A 24,531-nucleotide genomic window follows, 5' to 3' on the forward strand; every position below is an offset into this window, starting at 1 on the left:
TCAGCTCTTTCAGAGATAAAGCGTGAAAATCATTGGTCAAAATGCAGTTGGAATATTGGGGTCACATTAGCTTGAGACAACAATGAATGGCACTTGTGCATTTCTCCTAGTTTTCATTTTCAGTTATTTCAATGCAAAATTGAAAGAAATGTGTTTCGGATGGCTGAAGATTCACAGCAATGTGGTTGATTCTTAACTGCCCGCTGGCAACTAGAGATAGGCAACAAATGCTGCCCACATAATATGAATGGGGAATGTGGGTCCACTTTTCAAGAAAGGTGGTAGAGATGGACCAGGAAATTACAGACTGATGAGTCTTACATCAGTGGTAGGGAAACTGCTGGAGAAAATTTGAAGGAGAGAATTAACGTGCACTTGGAAAAGTATGGGTTAATTAGTGAGGGAGACTGATTGAGAGGTTTAAAGCACATGGAATTCAGGGAAACTTGATGAGATGGATTAGAAACTAACTTAGTAATGAGGACACAAAAGGTATTGGAAGATGGCTGTTTGAGTGACTGCAGGCAAGTGTCCAGTGTTCTATCACAATGCTCAGTACTGGAACTCTTATTGTTTGTTTTATACATAAATTATATAGATGAAAATGTGGGCAGAGTATTAAGCAAATTTGCAGACAACACCAAGATTGATAGGGTGGTTAATAGTGAAAAACATGATTGTAGGTTACAAAAAGATATGGATGGATTAGTCAGATGGGTAGAGGAGTGGCAGATATTTAACCCTGATTAAATTCAAGGTGATGCACTTTGGAAGAAGAAACGAAATGAAGGAACATTTAATGATGGCAAAATCACTGGGTAGCTTAGAGGAACACAGGGATCTTAGGATAATTATTCACAGATCTGTCAAGTTGGCAGAGCACATGAATAGGATTATTAAGAAGGCACATGGGACACTTGCTTTTATTAGTTGTGTCATAGAATATAAGAGCAAGGAGGCAATATTGGAGTTGTACAGAACGTTGGTTCGGCCACAGCTGGAGTACTGTGTGCAGTTCTGGTCAGCTCATTACAGGAGGACATGATAGCTTTAGATGGGATACAGAGAATGTTCACCTAGGTGTTGCCTGGGATAGAGCAATTGAGCTAAAGGAGAGATTAGATAACCTTGGAGTGTTTTCTTTAGAGCAGAGATGGCTGAGAAGGGACATCACTGAGGTGTGTAAGATTATGAGGGCTTTGGAGAGGGTGAGTAGGCAATGGCTGTTCCCCACAGTTGAGGTATTATAGTTTTAGGAGAAAGGGCAGGAGATTCAGAGGGGATTTGAGAAAAACCTTCATTCACAGGATGAGGGCATAGCTAACCAGGCAGCATTTATTGCTCACCCCTAATTGCCCAGAGGGCAGTTAAACTCAACCACACTGCTGGGGGTCTGGAGTCACATGTAGCTCAGATTGGGTAAGGACAGTAATTTCCTTCCCTAAAGGACATTAGTGAACCAGATGGGCTTTTCCCCAACAATTGATAATCGATTCATAGTCATCATTAGACTTTTTAATTCCAAATATTTATTGAATTCAAATTTCACCACCTACCCGAGGCAGGATTTGAACCCAGATCCCCACAATATTATCTGGGTCAACAGTCCAGCAATAATACCACTAGGCCATTACCTCCCCTTGAAGATCATCAATTTAATATCATCACATTAAGGGATAAGGGAGCAATTGGGAAATTATTTGCAGAGACTCATAGAATTATGCAGCACATAAACAGACCCTTTGGTCCAAATCTTCCATGCTGACCAAGTTTGCCAAACTAAACTAGTCCCGTTTGTCTGACTTTGGCCTGTATCCATCTAAACCTTTCCTACTCATGGACCTGTCCAAATTTCTTTTAAATGTTGTAACTATATCTGCATCTATCACTTGCTCTATTCAGGCTAAATGGACTATTTTGGTGCTATAAAATTCAACATAAAGTCAGACTGCCTTTCAGGTTTGTTGCATGACATGGAAAACAATGTAAAATTCAGAGGGCTATAGCAGAAAGATTGGTAAAGCCACAAGGTGGGAATAATCCCAATTATGAGGGGAACTGTGGTTTGGGTAAATATTTCTTAGGAGAAAGTCCATCGAAATTTCTGCAAGTATTGCACTCACATTGAATACAGGGAGAACGAGCCAATTTGATACAAAATTGGCTCCAAGGCAGGAGACAGAGGGTGGTTGTGGAAGGTTACTTTCTGAACTGGAAGCCTGTGACCAGTGGTGTGCCCAAGGATTAGTGCAGAGTCCACTGTTTTTTGTCAATTATATAAATGACTTGGATGTGAATATAGGAGGTACGGTTAGTAACCTTGCAGATGACACCAAAATGGACAGTGAAGAAGGTAACTTCAGAGTACAAAGGGACCTTAATCAAATGGGCCAATGGACTGAGGAGTGGCAAATAGAGTTTCATCTGGATAAATGTAAGCTGCTACATTTTGCTGGGGTAAATCAGGACAGGACTTATACACTTAATGGTAAGGACCTGGGGTGTGTTGCTAAACAAAGAGACTTTGAAGTGCGGGTTCATAGTTCCTTGAATGTGGAGTTGCAGGATGGTGAAGAAGGTGCTTAGTATGCTTGCCTTTATTGGACAGTACATTGAGTATCGGAATTGGGAGGTCATGTTGCGGCTGCACAAGACATTGGTCAAGCCACTTGGAATATTGTGTTCAGTTCTGGTCTCCCTGCTATAGGAAACAGGTCATTAAACTTGAAAGGGTTCAGAAAAGATTTGCAAGGATGTTGCCAGTGTTTAGAGGGTTTGAACTATAGAGAGAGGCTGAATAGGCTGAGGCTGTTTTCCTGAAGCGTCAGAGGGGAACCTTATTGTATGGCCTTCCAGACATTTATAAAATCATGAGGGGCATGCATAGGGTCAATAGGTAATGTCTTTTTCCCAGGGTAGGGCATCATTTTAAGGTGAGAGGGGAAAGATTTAAAAGGGACCTAAGGGACAAATGTTTCACGCAGAGGGTGGTGCGTGTATGGAATGAACTGCCAGAGGAAGTGGTGGAGGCTGGTACAATTACAGCATTTAAAAGGTAACTGGATGGATATATGAATAGGATTAAATTAATGGCATCGACATGAAAGACGTGACTTCTCAAAAGGCATTTTAAGCAGCTTTCAACATGGTTAGAAGTGTCACTGTGGATTGCAGTGAACTTGTCAATCAGCACTCTCTTCTTTCCCATCCCTCATTTTAAGCTGCCATTTCTATCTCTTGTGGATTGATTTTTAATTATTCTTTTGCATAATGTGGCATTGCGGGCTAAGTCAACATTTAATGCCATTCCCTAATTGTCGTTATTAATGGTGAGCTGCCTTCTTGAACTGCTGCTGTCTGTCTGTCCTGAGTAAACCTACAATACTATTAGGGAGGAGGTTCCATGGCTTTGACCCAGCAAAGTGAAAGAATGGAGATATAATTCCAGGTCAGGATGGTGTGTCGCTTGGAGAGGAATGTACAGGTAGCAGTTTCCAGATCTTCTACCCTTGTCCTCCTAGCTGGTGGAGATCATGGATTTGGAAAATGCTGTCAAAGAGTATTGGAGAGTTGCTGTATTGCATGTTACAGATGGTACATACTGCTTCCCCGCATGTTGGTGGTGAAGGGAGTGAAACATTGAAGATGATGGATTGGGTGCCAGTCAAACAAGCTGCTTTGTCCTGAATGCTTGGCAGGCTTCTTGAGTGATGTTGGAACTGCACACAGCCAAGCAAGTGGAGTCTCTCACTCCTGGCCTGTGACTGGCAGATGTAGGATAAAGTCGAGAGTGTGGTGCTGGAAAAGTACAGCAGGCCAAGCAGCATCCAAGCAGCAGGAGAATTGACGTTTCGGGCATAAGCCCTTCATCAGGAATGGGATGTGGGATAGATTTTGGGGAGTCGGGAGGTGAATTACTCACTGCACAATATGTAGCTTCTAAAGTGCTGTTGTAGTTATAATATTTATGTGTTTGCAGCATAGTTTGTGGTCCATAGTAATCCCCAAGAAGTTGATACTGGGAGATGCAGCAACAGAAACATGATTGAATAACAAGGACAGATAGATTCTCTCCTTTGCAGATGTGCCCTTGGTGGCACTTGGCTGGTGTGAATGTTACTTGCCATTTACTTAAGCCTCAACATTGTCCAGGTCTTGCTTAAATGGGAATAGATTGTTTCAGTACCTGACGAGTCACAAATTGCGCTGCACATTGTGCAACCATAAACAAACATCTCCCCTTCTGACCTTACAGTGGTAGGGGGATGGGCATTAATGAAGTAGGTTTGTGAATGGAGATAAAAGGTGAATGAGGCAGCATGAAGAAATGATAGGTCAGATCACAAGTCTGCAGTTTTCCTGGAAAAATTAGTGGAATTCCAAAGGTAATATTTTCAAAGAATTTGATTTGTTCAGTCATCTTAATCTTAGACTCTAGAAATAATTTAAAAAGATAAAAAACCCCACTTTATATTTCCAGTTAAAAGTTGCTAACATTAGCTGTCGAAAAATGAGAACAGAAACTAATGTTACCCTGAGCGCAGCATAGTTTAAAACAAGAGACATACACAAAAGTGCCTTATAAGGGTATGTACGTGAACATTAGAAATAGGAGCAGGGGTAGACCATAAAGCCAATCGAGCCTGCTCCACTGTTTAATAAAATCATGGCTGATCTTGGACTTTAACTCCATATTTCTGAATTCCTCTACATATCCCCTGATTCCCTAAATCAGTCTAGTCCAGCCTTTAATATATTTTTAATTTTTTTCCTGTGGGATGTGGGTGTCACTGGCTGGCCAACATTTATTGTCTGTACCACGTTGTCCTTGAGAAGATGATGATGAACTGCCTTCCTGAATGACTGCAATCCACCTTCTGTGGGTTGATCCACAATGCCATTATGGAGGGAATTATTTCCGCGTCAGGATGGTGAGTGACTTGGAGGGGAACTTGAAGATGATGGTCTTCCCATATATCTGATGTCCTTGTTCTTCTAGATGAAAGTGGTCGTGGGATTGGAAGGTGCTATCTGAGGACCTTCAGTGAATTTCTGCAGTGCATCTTGTAGATAGTACACTCTGAGTGTCAATGTTGGAGGGAGTGGATGCTTGCGGATGTAGTGACAATCGAGTGGGCTGCTTTATCCTGGATGATGTCAAACTTCTTGAGGTTATGTTGAGGCTACATTCATCAAGCAAGTGGAGAGTATTCCAACACACACCTGACTTGTGTCTTGTAGATGGTTGGCAGGCTTTGAGGAATCGGGGTGAGTTACTCGCTGCAGTATTCCTATTTTCTAACTGGCTCTTGTAGGTGTGTTTGTGTGGTGAGTCCAATTGAGTTTCTGGTCAATGATAACCCCCTGGATGTTGGTAGTGGGGGGATTCAGTGATAGTAACATTGTTAAATATCAAGGGGCAGTGGTTAGATTGTCCCTTCTTCATGATGGTATTTGTGTGACACGAATGTTACTTGCTACTTGTCAGCCCCAGCCTGCATTGAAACATGGACAACTTCAGTATCTGAGGAGTTGTGAATGGTGCTGAACATTGTGCATCCATCAGCAAACATCCCCACTTTTGATCTTATATTATGGGAAGGTCATTAATGAAGCAGTTGAAGATGGTTGAGCCTAGGACATGACCCTGAGAACCTCCTGCACAGATGTCCTGGAACTGAAATGACTGACCTCCGTCAACTACAACCATCTTCCTATTTGACAGGTTTGACTCTAACTACCAGCAAGCTTGCTCCCGCTACCTATTGATTTGAGTTTTACTAGGGCTCCTTGATGCTTCACTTGGTCGAATGCAGTCTTGATGTCAAGAGCTATCACTCTCACCTCACCTCTGGAATTCAGCTCTTTTGTCTATGTTTGAACCAAGCTTTAATGAGGTCAGGAGCTGAGTGGCCCTGGTAGAACCCAAACTGGGTATCACTGAGCAGGTTATTACTGAGTAAGCGCTGTTTGATAGCACTGTTGGTTACACATATATAACAGTGAAACACCTACAATCCTCTGAGATAGAGAGCTTGATAGATGCTCAATCCTTTGAATGAAATAATTTTGCCTCATCTAAGTCCTAAATGACTGGCTCCTCATCTGGAGACTTAATCCCCTTGTTTTATGTTTTCGCTTCTGGCCACCAGCAGGGAAATAACTCCACAGAGGCCAGTATCCCGTCACCAAGTCACCCTTTATTTACATGTGCATAGCACTTGGTTCAGCTAGTTCAGAGCTGGCTCCTAGAGTAAGCAGAACCTCTGACACTCCTGTTTACATCTCTCAGCCAGGACTCCCTGTTTGGACCAGATTAAAAACCTCAATCTGGGATGATTATATCTATCTGGCTGACATCGTTCCAATCACTACATTCCTCCTGCTCTAAGTCCTGGGATGTAGGTCCATTCTTTTTCCAGATGCTTCTCCACATTTTCACACCAGGTCTGGTTCCACCAACTCTGCCTCAGACCTTGTCAGTGAGTATCGGTCCAAAGCTTGCCTCTTGTACCCAGAGTGTCTTGGCTGAAATTGTTCATTTTCTTCCATCATTAATGCTGTCGAGGCTACAACATTTATCATGTCCATCTTCTCCTCAGAGGTTTCTTTCACAGGAGGGGGAGGGGGAGAACCCATGGATTCTGATCTTTTTGCTGGATGTTTTATGGGCATGTTTGCAAGGTCAGAGCTTTCATGTAGTCCATGTGCTTGTTTCTCCTCCCTGAACTTTGTACATCTCAGGACATAACCTCGTGTCATCCATGCCTCTTACCCGCACAGGGTCCTTCCCGTGGTTTCAGCATCAAAGTTCGTCCCCTGAAGCAAACTGTCTCTCTTACTTAGAGGAGTCTTGTGTCCAGCATTGGCATTCCTGATGCCATTTCACCCTCCTCCCAGGAGTGGGAAGATCAGATTTAACCTGGTGCAGAGTCTTCTCCCCATTAGTAACTCTGCCGGAGCTGTCCCTGTAGTTGTGTGAGGGGTGCTCCTATAATGTTTAATAGTAATAGAAACAGGAATAGGCCATTTGGCTCATAGAGCCTGCTGTGCCATTCATTTAGATCATGGCTGATCTATCCATCATCTCAGCTTCTCCCACATGCATTATCCCCATCACTCTTAATTCCCCTACCGTGCAAAACCCAACAAACTGTGTCTTGAACATATTTAAATGAAGCTGCTTCTACTGCTTCCTTGGGCAGAGAATTCCACAGATTCACTACTCTCTGGAAAAAGCAGCTCCTCCTCACCTCTGTCTTAAATCTACTCCCCCTAATCTTGAGGCCATGTCTCCTGGTCCTAATCTCACCCACCAGCAGAAACAATTTGCTTGCTGCTATCTAATTCATCGCTTTCATATTTTAATATGTTTCTATAGGATCCCCTCTCATTCTTCTAAATTCTAGTGCATACAGTCTCAGGTGGCTCAACCTCTCCTCATAGGGTAATCCCCTCATTTCCGGAATCAACCTGGTGAACCTCCTCTGCACCACGTCCAAAGCCAGTACACAGGAACTTCAATTATCCAGCATCTAATTTAACTGAATTCTGGATTGACCGAACAAAATCACAAGGTCCCGATGCTTGGCTAACTATGTTATCTGGCATTCGATGAACTGAACAAAATACTCCCCGCCCATGACCTTCAGATAATCGAGGTTCCTCTGTACATCCTTCCTCAAATAAGGAAACCAGAACTGCACACAATATTCTAAGGGTGACCTCACCAACACCTTGTACAAGTACAGCAGAACCTCCCTGCTCTTAAATTCAATCCCTCGAGCAATGAAAGCCAATATTCCATTTGCCTTCCTGATTACCTGTTGCACCTGCAAATCAACTTTTAGCGATTCATGTATGAGCACTCCTAAGCCTCTCTGCAAAACAGCATGATGCAATCTTTCACCATTTAAACAATACTCTGACCTACTATTTTTACCTCTAAGTGGATAACCTCATATTTACCAACATTGTATTCGATCTGCCAGACCCTTGCCCACTCACTTAACCAATCTAAGTCTCTTTGCAGACCTTCCACATCCTCTGCACAGTTGCCTTTCCAATCAACTTAGTGATGTCAGCAAACTTGGATATGTTACACTCAGTTTCCTCTTCCACATCATTTATATAATATCATGAATAGTTGCAGTCCCAACACCAATCCCTGTAGCATCCCGCTCACCACTGATCTCCAACCAGAAAAACACCCATTTATCCCAACTCTCTGCTTTCTATTGGTTAACCTGTCCTCTATCCATGCTAGTACATTCCCCGCAACTCCATGCATTCTTATCTTATGGATGAGTCTTTTATGCGGCACTTTATCAAAAGCCTTCTGGAAATCCAAGTACGCAACATCCACTTGTTCCCCTCCATCCACTGCACTTGTTACATCCTCAAAGAACTCTGCTACGTTTGTCAAACACAACCTTCAAACAGGAACCAGCACAGTTTGGTATTGAGAGAAGCTGTAGGCTTTAAACCTGTCTTCAAAGTTTGGACTACTCTTTCCGCCAGTCCATTGGATTTTGGATGGTATGGAGCAGTCCTTACATGCCAAATTCCATTCGACTTAAGGAAATAATCAAATTCTCTGCTGATAAATGATGGCCCATTGTCTGTGACCAATACCTCAGAGAGTGTGTGTATCGCAAAAGATGCTTGTAAATTTTCAATCATCATCCCCATTTTGATGAATGAATTCTATATATGTCCAACCACTTTGAATAGGCATCCACAATGACTAAAAACAAAGAGCCCATGAAAGGACCAGTATTGCCAATGGGTAACTAAATCCAGGGTTTTCCCAGCTATTCCCACAAATTTGGGGAAACTGCTGGTGGCACTTTTTGTCCTTGTTGGCATTCTGGGCACTGCCCCACCAACAAAGTTGTGGTGGCATCCACTCCTCATGGCCTGACATAACTTTTCACCAACATCTTCATTTGGGAACCCTGAGATGACCCTGATGGAGTTCAGCCAATGTCTGGCAGCAACCTGTGCTTGGGAGAATCACTCTTGCTCTCTGTAATAAAATGCCATCATCTACGGTCCAGGTCAAGGTCCAGGTCCAGAAAGATTTCAGTTTTGATTGTGATGACCCTTTTGTTTCCCAATCACCACTAGCTGCTTTAGTTTTGCCAGAACTGGATCTTTTTTAATCCGCAGTCTGATATTTCAGTGGTGATGGAAACGTATCCAAAAAGTTTAAAATCAGAATGGACTCTTCCTTCGGTGGCAACACTGCTCACGTATCTGCCAACGGGAGATGACTCAAGGCATCCTCATTTGTACTCGGCCTCGCAGAGAGTGTTCCAACTTATAATTGAATGCACTTGGAAGAACAGCCCACCACTGAATTCAACCCGGAGCTATGGTGGCACGGCCTTGTCCAACTTCGAGTAGCCCTAACTAGTGCTTGTGGTCTGTTACAATTACAAATTTACATCCGTACAAGTATTAGTGGAACTTTCTCACACCAAAGATGACTGCCAAACATTCTTTCTCTATCTGGGAGTATTTGCACTCTGCACCCGCCAAAGTCCAGGAAGCATGTGCTATTAGGAGTTCCTCTCCATTGGGCCACCTGTGAGCCACACTACCCTGATACCATACAGGGCGGCATCGCACATCAGCACCAGATCTCGTCTGGTATCAATCTGTGCCAACACCTTAGACAATGACAGCTGCTCCTTCTCTTCCCTAAACACTACATCTTGGCTACAAGACCATATCCAAGGCTGATTCTTTTTCAATAGCAGATGTAAGGGTGCCAAGATGGAGTCGAACTTTCCTTAATAATTTACTATTCTGATGAACCACCTAAGCACCAGTACAAACATGGGAGCTGGGGCATCTTTGATCGCCCTTATTTTATTTTCCAAAGGGTGTAACCCAATCTTGTTAACTGTGTAACTCAATTAGATCACCTGGGGTGCCTGGAACACATATTTTCCCCTTCTAAGACATATCCCACCTTGGAGAAACATTTAAGGTCTACGTCCAAATTCTCTAAGTACTCTATTAGTCTTCCCTATTATTAGCACGTTATCCCATTAAATGGCAACCTGCATTAGACCTTGTGAAATGTTTGCCATATTCCACTGAAAAATGGCACTGCCTGATGATATCGCAAATGGCACTCCCATATATTGATACAAATCCTTATGGGTATTAATGTAGCATACTTCTGGGAATCCTCATCCACCTGCAATGACTAGCACACATGGGTTATGTCCAGTTTAGTGAAGGATGCCTCCTGCCAGGTTTGACTAAACACGCTATGCGAGGGATTGGGTATTTGTCCTGCTGCAGGAAACGGTCTACCATTTATTTAAAATCCCACTTGGCTTCACAATTGGTATGACTGATGCTGTCCATTTCACAAACTGCGCTGGTTTGATGATTTCTTTGTTTCCCAACTTCCTGATTTCAGCCTCTACTTTTGCACGTAAGGCAAATGGCACAGGCTCGGCTTTGCAGATCATGGAATTGTTTCCTGGTCAACACACAAGATGGTCTTGGCTCCTTTGATAGTCCCTAGGTCTTCCTGAAAAATGTTTGCATATTTAATTAGGACTTCTTTCAGACAGCCATTAACTAACTGAGAAATGTTGAACCTGTCAAGGCAAATCTTTCTCAACCAATTTCACCCTGTCAGGCTTGGGCCCAAGCCTTTCACCACAGTCAGTTGAACCATTTAGCCAAGGCTTAGATTTTGTTAGGTTTTTGCTGTGATATGATTGAGACTCCCTCTGTCCAGGATATGTCTTGTGTAAGGATTTGTAATTGCCTTCAATCAAGTGGTGTACCCCAGCTTAGTTGGCCTGGTGAGGGTCAGGTTGTAAGTTTGCTCACTGAGCTGGAAGAAGTTTTCTCAGAAGTTTTGTCACCATGCTAGGTAACATTGTCAGTGAGCCTCTGGTAAAGCCCTGGTGTACTGCCCTGCTTGATATTTGTGTGTCTTGGTCTGTTGTGGTGGGTGATATCACTTCCGGTTCTTTTTCTGAGAGGTTGATAAATGGGGTTTAAACTGATGTTTATTGATGGAGTTCTGGTTTGAATGCCAGGCCTCTAGGAATTCCTGTGTGTGTCTTTGTTTAACCTGTCCCAGGATGGATGTATTGTCCCAGTTGAGCTGGTGTCCCTCATCATCTGTGTGTAAGGATACTAGTGATAGTTAGTTGTCTTTTTGGTGGCTAGTTTCCTAACAGTCTGTCTAAAGTGACATTTGTTGCAGTTCTTATAGGGTATTTTGTATTTGTTTGTTCTGCTGGTTGTTGGTACAGAGTCCTTTAGATTCACCAAGATCTGTTTCAGTGTGCTGGTAGGTTTTGGGCTGCCATGATGCCAAGGGGTCAGAGTAGTCTGTTCATCATCTGAGATGTATTTAATGTACGGTAATGTGACTAGAGTCTCTGAGCGGGTTGTCTTGTTTAGGTTTATTGTGGAAGAATTGGTGGACTGTGCTTATCAGGTACCTGTTGTTCTTGAACAGGCTGTATAGGTATTTTTCTTTTGACTTCTCATAGTTCCTCAGTGCTGCAGTGTTATGGCTCATTTAAATAATGTCCTGATGCAGCTCTGTTTGTGTGCGTTGGGTTGATTTGCTCCTGTAGTTGAGTATCTGGTCAATGTCACTTTTTGCAGCTCTCCATTGGCTTTTAGTTCTACTGTGAGTCTAGTAAGGGATGCCTGTTGTTCCCTTCCTCATTAGTGAACTTTATATTGGTAAAGATGTTGTTTGTGTTTGTGGGTTTCTTCTAATTTTGTTCCGTTTCATGATGACACTTGCTGCATTTTCTAATAATGAAGCCAGATTAGTGCTTGTTTGAAGTCCAGTTGGGCTTCAGCCAGGCACTTTTGTGTGGTTACATCATTAATCCTACATACCAAACGACCTCTCAGAATCTCATTAAAGGATAAACCAAGGTTATGTGACTCTGCGAGCTGTTAAACCTTTTCAAACATCCTGACACCAATTTCCCCAGTTCTGTAATTGCTGAGTAAAACTGATAGCACCTCAGAATTTTAAGAGACTTGGGAGTCAAAATCCACATAGCGGACCCAAAGCTTGAGCCATTTCATGGGGAGGGCTGTTTGTTCCAACCTCTGCATAACTGCTTCTGCCAAGAATCCTGATATTGGTAATCCCATAGGTGTCCCATTGATTTGTGTAGGTCTTGTCATTGAAGGTGAAGTGTGTTGTGAGGCACCAGTCTACTAGTTTGAGGATGCTGTCCTTGCTGGTGGAGTTGGTGCTGTTTGATGTTTGTGTCCTTGGTTCGTCTAGTAGTGAGGTCAGTGTTTCTTTGGCCAGGTTGGTGTTAATTAATGTGAATATCGCTGTCGTGTCAAAGAGGATGATCAGATCGTCATTTCCTATCTTGGTGTCTTTGAGGGTGTCCACTTCCATCAGCATACCCACTAATCATAAACTTCACTTGCTGCATTTTCTAATAATGAAGCCAGATTAGTGCTTGTTTGAAGTCCAGTTGGGCTTCAGCCAGGCACTTTTGTGTGGTTACATCATTAATCCTACATACCAAACGACCTCTCAGAATCTCATTAAAGGATAAACCAAGGTTATGTGACTCTGCGAGCTGTTAAACCTTTTCAAACATCCTGACACCAATTTCCCCAGTTCTGTAATTGCTGAGTAAAACTGATAGCACCTCAGAATTTTAAGAGACTTGGGAGTCAAAATATTCCTTCAATAAATCCATCAACTCTTGAGAGGTTTTTGGATGTAGTGCCTCAGGAAATGTTAGGCTGTCAATAATTGAAAAAGCTGCAAGCCCACAAGCTGACAGGAGAATTACTCGTTGCTTTCTATCTGCCCCAATGTCATTTGCCTGGAGAATATAACACCGACTGGGCTCAGGCTTTGACAGCAGGATCAAATGAGTCAAGCTTCCCAAATAACACCACAGTGCCAGAAATGCTTAACCCCAACTCAAAGATGACTGTTGTGAGCAAATTTCTTCAGGAGCATCTCTTCTTTTCCTCTCATTGCAACTGAGATAACTCCACAGAGACTGACATCACATCACCATGTCACCCTTTGTTTACACGTGTGTAGTACTTGAGCGTGGTCCAGCTTCCTTGGAGCCAGCTCTGAGTGAGCTGAACCCCTGACACTCTTGTTTATAGTATATTTTATTAACTATTACAAACTCCAAACAAACAGCTAACATGAACAGCCTGTACAAGAAATAGCAATTTACAGGGGAAGGGGCAGCAAAGCCAGACCCCTCAAAATCCACAGTCCAACCAGATCACAGACAAATGAGGTAACCTAGAATCCCACCTTCCATTATAAAGAAGGAAACAGTGAACACAATCATCTCCAGACAGTTCGATAAACTGATCAATAAAACAGTGCAAATAACACAGACAACCCTGCAAACCAGCAAACCACTTGTCCCTTCCACCTTGCAGCCACTCAAAGGCAGCCTGCCCCTACGCCTCTTTTGGGTGACGCTCCTTTTTTTTTATTAAACAGTGCAAGTTAGAAACAGTGAACAATGAACCGCAGTTTACAAGAAACAGCAATTCACAGGGAAAGAGGCAACAGAGCCAGACCCCCAAACCCCACCGTACAGCAAGTTCACAGGGAAAAGAGGACGAACCTCAAATCCCACCTTATTATCTCAAAAAGGAAACAATAGACGCAATCGCATATGAACAGTCCGATAAACCGAACAATAAAACAGTGCAAATAACACGGACAACCTTGGCAACTCAGCAAACCACACGACCCACCCACTTCCAGACACTCAAAGTCAGCCCGCCCCCTAGCCCCTTCCGGCTGACACTCCTGTTTATATTTTTTCCTGACTATATTATTTTATTCAACAATACAATTTACAAGCAAGCAATTAACATTAATAACTGTATACAGACAAACAGCAATTTACAAGGGAGAGGATCAGCAAAGCCAGGCCTCAAACCCGACCATTCAACCAGTTTCCAGGGAAATGAGGACAAACCTCAAATCCCACTTTCCGTCATCATGAAGGAAGCAGTAACAAATACAGACATGACCATCCAATTAGATAAGAATCGGTGCATAGAATACAGACTCCTCCCCCAGCAACCCAGCAAGCCTCCCACCTTCTGGCCACTGTAAGGCAGACTGCCCCTACACCCCTTCTGGCTCACTGTCTGTCCCATGCCCCTTCCAGTTCTCAATCCGCCCTGGCACACCTTCCAACCTCCTCTAGAACAGCCCGTGGCCAGAAGGTGTGTCAGGACAGTCCACAGGCCAGATGGTTCATTGGGGTGGACGAGAGCCAGATGGCACGTAGGGGCAGACCGAGAGCTAGCAGGTGGGCAGGCTGTCCTCAGCACTGTAACCCTGGGCAGGTACCAGGGTGGGCTGTCAGAGAGGTAGTCGGAAGGTACGAACAGCGGTTAAGGAAGCCAAAAGGTGGGTAGGCCGTCCTGATTGCTGTAGATACTCCTAATTATATCTGTCAGCCAGGGCTCCCTCATCGGACCAAGTTGACAGCCCCAATTAAGGAATTTATATTCTCAGAGGCCTACCTGGCTTATCTCATCACAATCCTACAGAAACAACCTTTTAATATCTACCCTGTTAGGGCCCTTCAGAATCTTGTATTTCTCAACGTGTTTGCCTCTCATTCTTCTAAACGCCAGAAACACAGCCTCAAATTATTCATGATCAAACAAATTCATCACGCAAGGAACCAACATAGTGAATCAACAGTGCACCACCGCCATTATATGTTTTCCTAAATGTCAAGACCAAAACTGTTCACCATAATGCTGTACAGTTTTACCAATACTTCTTTATTCCTGCACTCCAACCCCTTTACAAGAAAGGCCAAAATCTATTTGCCATCCTGATTGCTTGCTGCACCTGTCCACTGACGTTCAGCATCATTGCACAGGCACCCCCAAATCCTTTTAAACATTAATACTTACAATGAATTTATAATCCACAGACTCAGACTGACAGTCTGGATTTATAAATTCAAATCCCATGATAGCAACTAAGGGATTACAACTTAATTAAATAAACATTAAATGAAAAGATGAGACCACTAGCAGTGACCATGGCCACTGCCAGATTCCACTCAAACCACTTTTGCCCCACCAAATCCAGTCTGCTGTCCTTACCATATATGATTTACAGGTACTTTCCACCCATATGTAGCTCAGTTTTAACAACTGTCTGAAATGATCTTACAAGGTACTCAGTTGTATTCAAGAAGGCAGCTCACCATTGCCTTCTCATGGGCTATTAGGAATGGTAAATAAAAACTGACTTTACCAGCAATGTTCACACTGTGTGAATGAATTCTACAATTAAACATTCACCACTTCCTGGTTATTTTCTAAAAGAAGGTATTTTTAATAAAGACTCTTGAATATACAAATTATCTTTTCTCATTACAAGTAATTGCATGGCTTTAGTTTTCTCCAAGATTATCTCATCCTTCTTCTGAAGGTACTTTTTTTATTCATCTATGGGATGTGGGTGTAGCTGGGCAGCCTTTATTGCCCATTTCTAGTTGCCCTTGAGAAGGTGGTAGTGAGCTGCCTTCTTGAAAACTGCTCTCCACCTGTTATGGATTGGCTCACATGCCCTCAGGGAGGAAATTCCAGGATTTGGACCCAGTGACAATGAAAGAACAGTGGTATATTTCCAAGTCAGGATGATGAGTGGCTAGGAGGGGAACTTGAAAGTGGTGATGTTCCCATATACCTGCTAACCTTGTCCTTCTAGACGGAAGTGATCATGGATTTAAGAGGTGCTGTCTGAGTATTTTTGGTGACTTTTTGCACTACATCTTGTAGATAGTACACACCACTGCTATTGAGCGTGAAGGGAGTTGATGCTTGTGGATGTAATGCCAATCTATCCAATGGGCACAAGAACTTGATGGGTCACACAATGACACCTATTGCCTAGGCATCAAGAAGATGGCCAAGAAATTGATGATGTTTGAATTTGCCTTCGGGTAACAGCCTTGGTTCAATGTTAACACTCTTGCCTGTCAGTCCAAGGTTTGTGGGTTTGAATCACAAATAGAAGCCCAGATGATCATCTTTCTTCACACTTCTGTGTGCATTCATAAATTACTGCATGGCTGGAGATGTAATCAAACCCTGCAACTATTAGAAAAGCAGGGACGTTGTCCCAATGTACCAACGGCCAAAATATATCCCTCAACTGATGTCACTACAAATCAGATGAATTAGTCATGCATCTCGTTACTATTTCTCCAGCATTGGTGTGTACAAATGACTGCAGTGTTATTTTATGTTACAACAGTGAATACACATTATTGCATATAAGATATTCTATGGTACTACCATTGCTGAATCCTCCCCGATCAACATCCTTGGGTTTACCATTGCCCAGCATCTTAACTGGACGAGCAAAATAAATACTACAAGAGCAGTTCAGAGGCTGGAAACTCTCTGCTAAGTAACTCATTTCTTGAGTCACCAAAGACTGTCCTCCATTTACAACTGTGATGGAATACTCCCAATTTACTTCAATGAGTGCAACTCCAATGACATTCAAGGAGTTCAACACCATCCAAGACAAAGCAGCTTGCTTGATCACATCCCTTACCACATAAAAAAATTGTTCTCCACACTAGAGCACAGTGGAAGGGACATATATCACTTTAATAATGCACTGCAGTAATTCATCAACACCTACAGTAGCACCTTCAAAACCCATGGTCTCTTCAATCTGAAATGTGAAATAAAAACTGACACCACTGTTTTAGTTTAGTCAACTTTATAGTCAACATTTCAGACCATATGTATGGAGACAGAAATAGAGGGCATGTTTCAGATAGATGACTGCTGACAAAGCTGAAAAAAATGTGTGTTATGTTACCTGCTTTAAGGAAGTAACAGAGATAGGGAATAAAGGTGGGGTGGAGAGGAGAGAACAGAGGGAAAATCTAGGTTTTTGCAGAAGGCAACTTGGTTTAAATGACTAAAGCAATAGTGGTGCAGGCAAAAGAAGATAATAATGGGATTTTTATCACAGGTTATTTGATAAAAAATATTTCATGTTGTGAATAATGCTAACGATAAGAGGTTTGTATACATGACATCCGAAAGAATGCTTATTAAAACAGCTATCAACTCTTCCTGCAGACAGAAAAGAGATTGTGAAAATACCCTCAACTCTGGAAGTTGATGTAAGGGATGTAACAGAGGAGCAAAAAGATATCACGTTCATCAAACCAATGTCATTGTCCGATATTTTAAACCAGTCACATGATCAATTTCCAATGTTGGTCAAAATCTTGGATGCCCCAGAACAGCAGTCCCCCTTTAAAGGTGAGTGGTTTCACTCACTGAGAAAGGGTAGAATTTTGAAAATTTACAAGAAACAGTTGCTGAAGAAAGTCCTTGCAACATCCATGCTCAACAAAGTGAACCGGCATTTCTTAATCTCCATAAACTACAAAGGAACCTTCAGGCGGCGGCCTAGAGAGTTTGTGACTGTGTTTGATCTTTGCAATGCCATCAGCCAAGACAGCCCTTTGAATGTTGTGGTAACAAGAGACTGCATGTGGAATGAAGATGGATTATCTTCTCTATGTGTGGGTGACCGCTTAGTCACCATGTTTAGGACCACTACACAACTGACCGTTGATGGCGTAATTCAAAATGTTGACATGCTCATGTGCAATAAGATCACGGAGGATGAGGATGAGGATGAAGATGAGACTCTGATGCTTCCCTTGTACCTCGAGGGTCATTTTGTGGAAGATGTCCATGACACCAAGAGATACAAAATCTTGGAAATATGTGATAAATTCAAATTACCTTTTCAAGTAAAAGTCACATCAAAAGATCTTACTTTACCAAATGATATCTTAACAGCATTCCCAGCAATTAAATTGGAGGAAATAATTATGGTACCTAATTTGGTTGTCAGTTTCCATGAACAGCCTTCTGAGTGTTTCTCAATTCCAGTCGAATGGATGACCATGACTGTCTGTCACCTAGAAGACTCTCCTGAGGAGGACTGTAACCTTAAAAATGCAGCCTCAGTGGAAGAGTTGACTGATTTCATGTACTATAATCTGCGGAAATGTTCTTCTCCAAATCTGTGTCCACCACCTCGACCACCCAAAAGACTAAGCAAAGATACTGTCTTGTCAGACTCCACTCCAGTTCAAGCCCCTTGTCGTTCTCCTATTCCAGGCTATATACAGCAACAACCATCTTTACCCCCTAAGGTAAGAATTATCTGATGTCATGAGAAGTATAGTTTGCAGTTCTAGGCACGATACCTCAAAGCAGGAGGCTTTTGAAAGGACTGCAGTCTAGATTCACCAGAATGAGACCAGAACTGAAAGTGTTAGATTATGCGAATTGGTTGCAAACAGTAAGCTTTTGTTCTCTTGAACACACATGATTAAGAGGTGATCTACTTAATGCATTTAAGATAACTAAAGGAGTTGATGCGGTTGCTGGAGATAAACTCTTACCTCTGGTGGTAGAATTCCATCACAAGGAGACAGAAGCTTTAAATTAAAACGAGGCCATTCCGGGATAATGTCAATAAGTATTAACAGGGAAGTGGAAATCTGGAATCTCACACTCAGAAGGTTAGTAAAGCGAGCATTAATTGATCAATTCAACTCTGAGATTGATAGATTTCTATTGAATAAGGTATCAAGGAATAGGGAACAAAGCTAAGTGTATGGAGCTGAGGTGCAGATCAACCATTAAATAACAGGATGGTCTTAAGAGGCTACGCCTTCCTCCTATTCTGATATATATCAGTGTTCTGAGAAGTAATAAACAGTATCTATGTTTCAGTAGTTACTGATTATATTTTATATATTGCAGGATGTAGGAATCGCTGGCTGAGCCACTTTGCTCTTGAAAGGTGGTGGTGAGCTGCCTTCTTGATCCACATGCTGCAGACCACATTCTGTAGGTAGATCCACAATGTCATGAGGGAGGTAATTCCAGGATTTTTACCCAGTAGTTATACATTTCTAAGTCAGAATGGAGAATAGCATCATGGGAACTGTAAGGTGATGGGAACATGTATCTGCTGCCCTTATCCTTCTAGATAGAAGTGATTGTGGGATGGACTGTACTGGCTAAGGATTTTTGGTCAATTTCTGCAGTGCATCTTGTGGATTTTACACATACTGCTACTGAGCATCAATGGTAGAGGGAATGGATAATTGTGGATATAACACCAATCAAAAAGGCTGCTTTGTCTTGGTTTCTTGAGTGTTGTTGAAGCTGCACTCATCCAAGTAAGTGGGGAGTATTCCATCACACTCCTGACTTGAGCCTTGGATATGTTGACTAGCTTTGGGGAGTCAGGAGGTGAGTTACTCACTGTAGTATTTATTCCTAGCATTTGGCCTGCTCTTGCAGACACCGTATTTATATTGCGAGTCCAGTTGGGCTTCTTGATAATGGTAACCTCCAGCACATTGACAATGGGGGATTCAATGGTGGTGACACCATTTAAAACCAAGAGATAGTAATTTGATTGTCTTTTATTGGAGCTAATCATTGCCTGACATCTGTGTGGCATGCATGTTACTTGACACCTTTCAGCCTAAACCTGGAAATTGTCCACATCTTTGCTGCAGTTAGACACCGACTGTTTCGGTATCTGAGGAGTCTTGAATGATGCTGAACACTGTGCAATCATCAGTGAATATCTCCACCCTGTAATGATGCCATATTCTTTCACTTTGTAAGCTTATGATGGAGGGAAGATCACTGATGAAACCACTAAAGATGATTCTGAAGCTGAGATGATTGACCTCTAACAACCACAACCATCTTCCTATGTACCAGCAAAGTGTTATCCCCCGATTCCCATTTACTCCAGTTTTGCCAGGGCTCCTTGATGCCTCACGGAGTCAAATGGGGCATTGATGTCAAGGGGCTATACTCTTACCTCACTTCTGCAATTCAGCTCTTTAGTCTATATTTGAACAAGGCTGTAATAAGGACCAGAGTGGTCCTGGTGAAACCCAAACTGGGCTTCATGGAGCAGGTTATCGCTGAGCAGGTTACTGCTGAGCAGTTGCTCCTTGACACCCCTCCAATGACACCTTCAATTATTTTACTGAGATCAAGAGTAAACTGATATGAGCACTGATTGGTTGGGTTGAACTTGTCCTTTTTTTAATATACAGGCCATGCTTGAGCACTTTTCCACATTGTTGATTCATGCCTGTGTTATACCTGTACTAGAACAGCTTGGCAAGGGATGTGGCAAACTCTGGAGCAGAAGTCCTTAATACTACTGCCAGAATTTTGCTGGGGACCAATAGCTTTTGTGTTACGACACGGGGTAAAACCCCCTGCAAATTCAAACCTGACACACAGAGACACTCACCTCACCCTGTAATCTGTTAAAATTCGAGAGGTAAAGAGCTATCCCAGAGGTCATTATTTAAAGTAAAAATTAACAATTTTATTCTTTAGATCCACCAGAGAACATTAAAACAACAGCTATTTACAACTCCTTTCTGTTAAATCTATCTTTTATTACCCACTCTACCATACTGGTCTGATAAAAAACCCCGATTAAGATTTACAAAAAAAATATAATCACGTTTCAAAATCAGTCAGCTTTGTTGATTCTCATTTGTAGATTTTTCGCTGTATTTTCCTGGGTTGTCTCTTCTTCGGTCTTCTGCTACACAGATTTCTTATGGACGGGTACCTTTCAGAGAGTTATTCTGCCAGCAGTCTGTTCCTTCTTGGCAGCTCTATGTAGTTCTTCCTATAACTGTTCAAAATCTCCTGTTTTCTGCCCCAAAACATCAGATAATTCCATTGGTTTTGATGTCATCAAAAATATTAATTTCAAATTCAATTGGATTTTGGTATCTTGAGGCATAATTTAAACTGATTGGCCGAATTTGAATTTGGTTTTGTTCCATTGCAACACAACTCCAGCTATTTGTTTCAACCAAACATTATCTTTTTACTTTGTTCAGGACTTTCTGTGCTTTCAGTCTCTCCTTGCTAGCTTTTCAACTCTCTTAAAGGTACAATACACACCAACACCTTCATAACACTTTGTCAATCAGGCTTTCCCAATCTACATGAAGATCAAGGTCACCCTTGATTAATGCATTGCTTTTTCTTTTCATATGCCCACATTATCTCCTCATTTCTCCACTGTATAACCATATATCTACTGTTAGGGGGCCTATAGGCCACTCCAGCAGTGTCTTTTTCTCCTTGTTATATTCATGATCCTTTGCAAGAAGTAAGTTCTCCTTCACGGAAACAGAAAGACTAATTAGTTTAATTTATTCAAGGGATGTGGGCTTCTCTGATTCCACCAGAATTCATTGCCTATACCTAGCGACCATTGAGAAGGTGGTGATGAGCTGCCTGGTTGAACCGCTGCAGTCCACCTGGTATAGCGACAGTGCTAAAGATGGAGATCCAGCCCTCTGTCCCACTTCACTCCTTTGTGTCCAACTCTGGATAACATAATCCAAAAATCTACCCTGTAATGATGCCATATCCTTTTGCTTTGTAAACTTATATTCCCCTTTCCCAACCTCATCCACCCCAATTAGTTTAAAGCCATCCATACAGACCTAGTTATCTGACAGGACCCAAACACTGATCATAGCCCTGTACAAGTGAACACTGTCTCGCCAGAACAGTTCCCTTCTACCCTAGTACTGGTGTCCGTGTGCATGAACTGAAACACATTTCACTCACACTACTCTGTCAGCCATGCATTTAACTCCTTGCCTTTATTTACCCCATGCAAGTTCGACCATGGCTCAGGGTGTAATCCAGAGATTATTACATTGGAGATTCTGCTGTATAATTTAACTTCTACATCTATAGATGAAAAATAGCTAATTGGACATTGTGCCTCAATGCTAGGGCCTTGACTATTTCCAACAAATTCAATAAAAAGGACCAGACCAAATTTTAATGATAACTGTTCTTCATAACTTTTCTGCCTTTTGTACGTTTGTCCCTGTTCATACAGCATAGTATCCTGCAGACCTTATTAACCACATTTGCATCTTTCTCTGTCTTCATGATCTGCACCATGAAAAGAAAATTACATTTGGAAATTTTCTTCAGAGACTTGATAGAGGTTTTCAAAATGTTGAACAGGTCAGGATATAGTAGATAGAAAGACACTGATCCCATTAGACAAATGGTTAAAAATTAGAAGGCACAGACTTAATTGGCAGAAGGACTAAAGGTGACGTGAAGAAAATCTTTTCACAGAGTGAATGTATGACACTGATTGACCTATAAAGGGTACTGGATGAGCACCTGATGAGAAACTAATTGAAGGTTCATGGGGATTGGTAAATTGTTCTTGCACAGCGTTGGCATTGATTGGATGGCTTGAATACTATGATATCATAATTCCTTACATTAAATCTTAACTTAGCACTGTCAGGGGAAGTGAAAGAAGACAGAACTTAAAAGAAAGCTACATTGTGTGTACATTGGCACAATCAGTATTTTCCAAATCTGTTGTTTAGTTTTCGTTCATGGCTGACTGGATCTTAAGTTCACTCAACAAATATAAAGCAATTTTTGGAAGAATAACCTTTGAATCCCAGTTATTTAAAAGGGTTTTTATTTGGAAAACTCTGTCAAATTAGATATGATTGAGCAATTTCCAAAGTAATATTGTGAATGTTCTGTTTCTTAGCTCTGTTATATTACAGCCAGGAATTATTGGCATTTAAGTTCAAGGAACTCTGACTCATAGAATTCAACATGAATACTCTTTGTGGGAATTCTAAAAGACAGAATCATCTGAAAATTGAATAAGGAATAGATCCCTTCTAATATAATGCCCTGATTCGAGCATTCCTTCAGCTTCCCATCACATCTTTTTTTTTCCTGTTTATTGACTTTTTTGACCTGTCAAGGCATTTGAAATAGGAGCAGGAGAGGACCATTGAGCCACTCAAGTCTTCTTTCACATTCATTAAAATTATAGTTGATAATTTTGCCTCAAACAAAAGCTTCCTGCACTATCTCCATATCCTTTATTCCTTTATTCCCCCAAAATCTGTTGAAAATTGTTTTGAATGTAAGAATGTAAAATGTAGGAACAGGAGTAGGTCATGTAGTGCCTAGTAAGATCATGGCTGATCTTTGACCTCGATTCCACTATCTCTCTGTTCCCGTATTCGTTCCTTTCTTTCGAGTCCAACTAAATGACTATCCCTACTGTGGAAGATAGCAATCCAAAATAAAAATAACAGAAAATGCTGGAAAAATTCAGCAGGTCTGGCAGCACCTGGAGAAGAGAAGGTTGACGTTTTAAATTCAATAGGACTTTTCTTCAAAACTCTTCTGAACCCTCCTCTGAAAACAATCCATTCTGGATTCAAGACATTAACCTTGTTTCTTTCTCCACGTATGTTGCGAGTCCTGCTGACTTTCTCTCGCATTATCCATTTGAGTATACATACTGAAGTATTATAAAAAGCAGCCGAATATGGCTTTTCTCCCCTCTTATTCATTTACAGGATTTGGCATCCGTGCGAAGGCCAGCATTTACTGTCTACCTATAATTATCCTTGAACGTGGTCCAGAACCACTTTCTTTAATACAAATGAAAGGCTTTCTCGGCCACTTCAAGAGACATTAAGAGCCGACTACATTGCTATGGGTCTGGAGCCACCTGCAGGCCTGACTGGGTATAGACAGATTCTGGATTAGTGGTGGAAGAGCACAGCAGTTCAGGCAGCATCCAAGGATCAGCGAAATCGACGTTTCAGGCAAAAGCCCTTCATCAGGAATAAAGGCAGTGAGCCTGAAGCGTGGAGAGATAAGCCAGAGGACGGTGGGGGTGGGGAGAAAGTAGCATAGAGTACAATGGGTGAGTGGGGGAGGGGATGAAGGTGATAGGTCAGGGAGGAGAGGGTGGAGTGGATAGGTGGAAAAGGAGATAGGCAGGTAGGACAAGTCCGGACAAGTCATGGGGACAGTGCTGAGCTGGAAGTTTGGAACTAGGGTGAGGTGGGGAAGGGGAAATGAGGAAACTGTTGAAGTCCACATAGATGCCCTGGGGTTGAAGTGTTCTAAGGCGGAAGATGAGGCGTTCTTCCTTCAGGCGATTGGTGGTGAGGGAGTGGTAGTGAAGGAGGCCCAGGACCTCCATGTCCTCGAAAGAGTGGGAGGGGGAGTTGAAATGTTGGGCCACGGGGCGGTGTGGTTGATTGGTGCAGGTGTCCCGGAGATGTTCCCTAAAGTGCTCTGCTAGGAGGCGCCCAGTCTCCCCAATGTAGAGGAGACCGCATCGGGAGCAACGGATACAATAAATGATATTAGTGGATGTGCAGGTAAAACTTTGATGGATGTGGAAGGCTCCTTTAGGGCTTTGGTAAGACAGAAGCATTCCTTCCCTAACGACATTGTTCTGTAACAATCCAGTAATTTCATGGTGACCGTTACTGGTGCTAGTTTGTCATTCGAGACTCATTCAATTAATTGAATTTAAATTTCCCAGATGCAAAGCTATTTTAATAA

At 42.2% G+C, this 24,531-nt stretch overlaps 1 protein-coding gene across 1 annotated transcript in view; it reads left to right on the top strand.

Moving 5' to 3' along the window:
* The window catches only part of LOC122563520 (protein THEMIS-like), a 72,752-nt gene that overhangs the window by 33,544 nt on the left and 14,677 nt on the right, over window positions 1–24,531 (top strand). Inside the window, exon 4 of the mRNA XM_087976737.1 lies at window positions 17,152–18,245. Within this exon, the coding sequence (XP_087832863.1) occupies window positions 17,152–18,245 (1,094 nt within the window). The remainder of the gene's footprint in view (window positions 1–17,151; window positions 18,246–24,531) is intronic.

This window comes from Chiloscyllium plagiosum, unplaced genomic scaffold (assembly GCF_037043375.1).
Source record: "Chiloscyllium plagiosum isolate Xiang-an unplaced genomic scaffold, Cpla_swu_hap1 HiC_scaffold_30, whole genome shotgun sequence".
Taxonomy (NCBI): Eukaryota; Metazoa; Chordata; class Chondrichthyes; order Orectolobiformes; family Hemiscylliidae; genus Chiloscyllium; species Chiloscyllium plagiosum.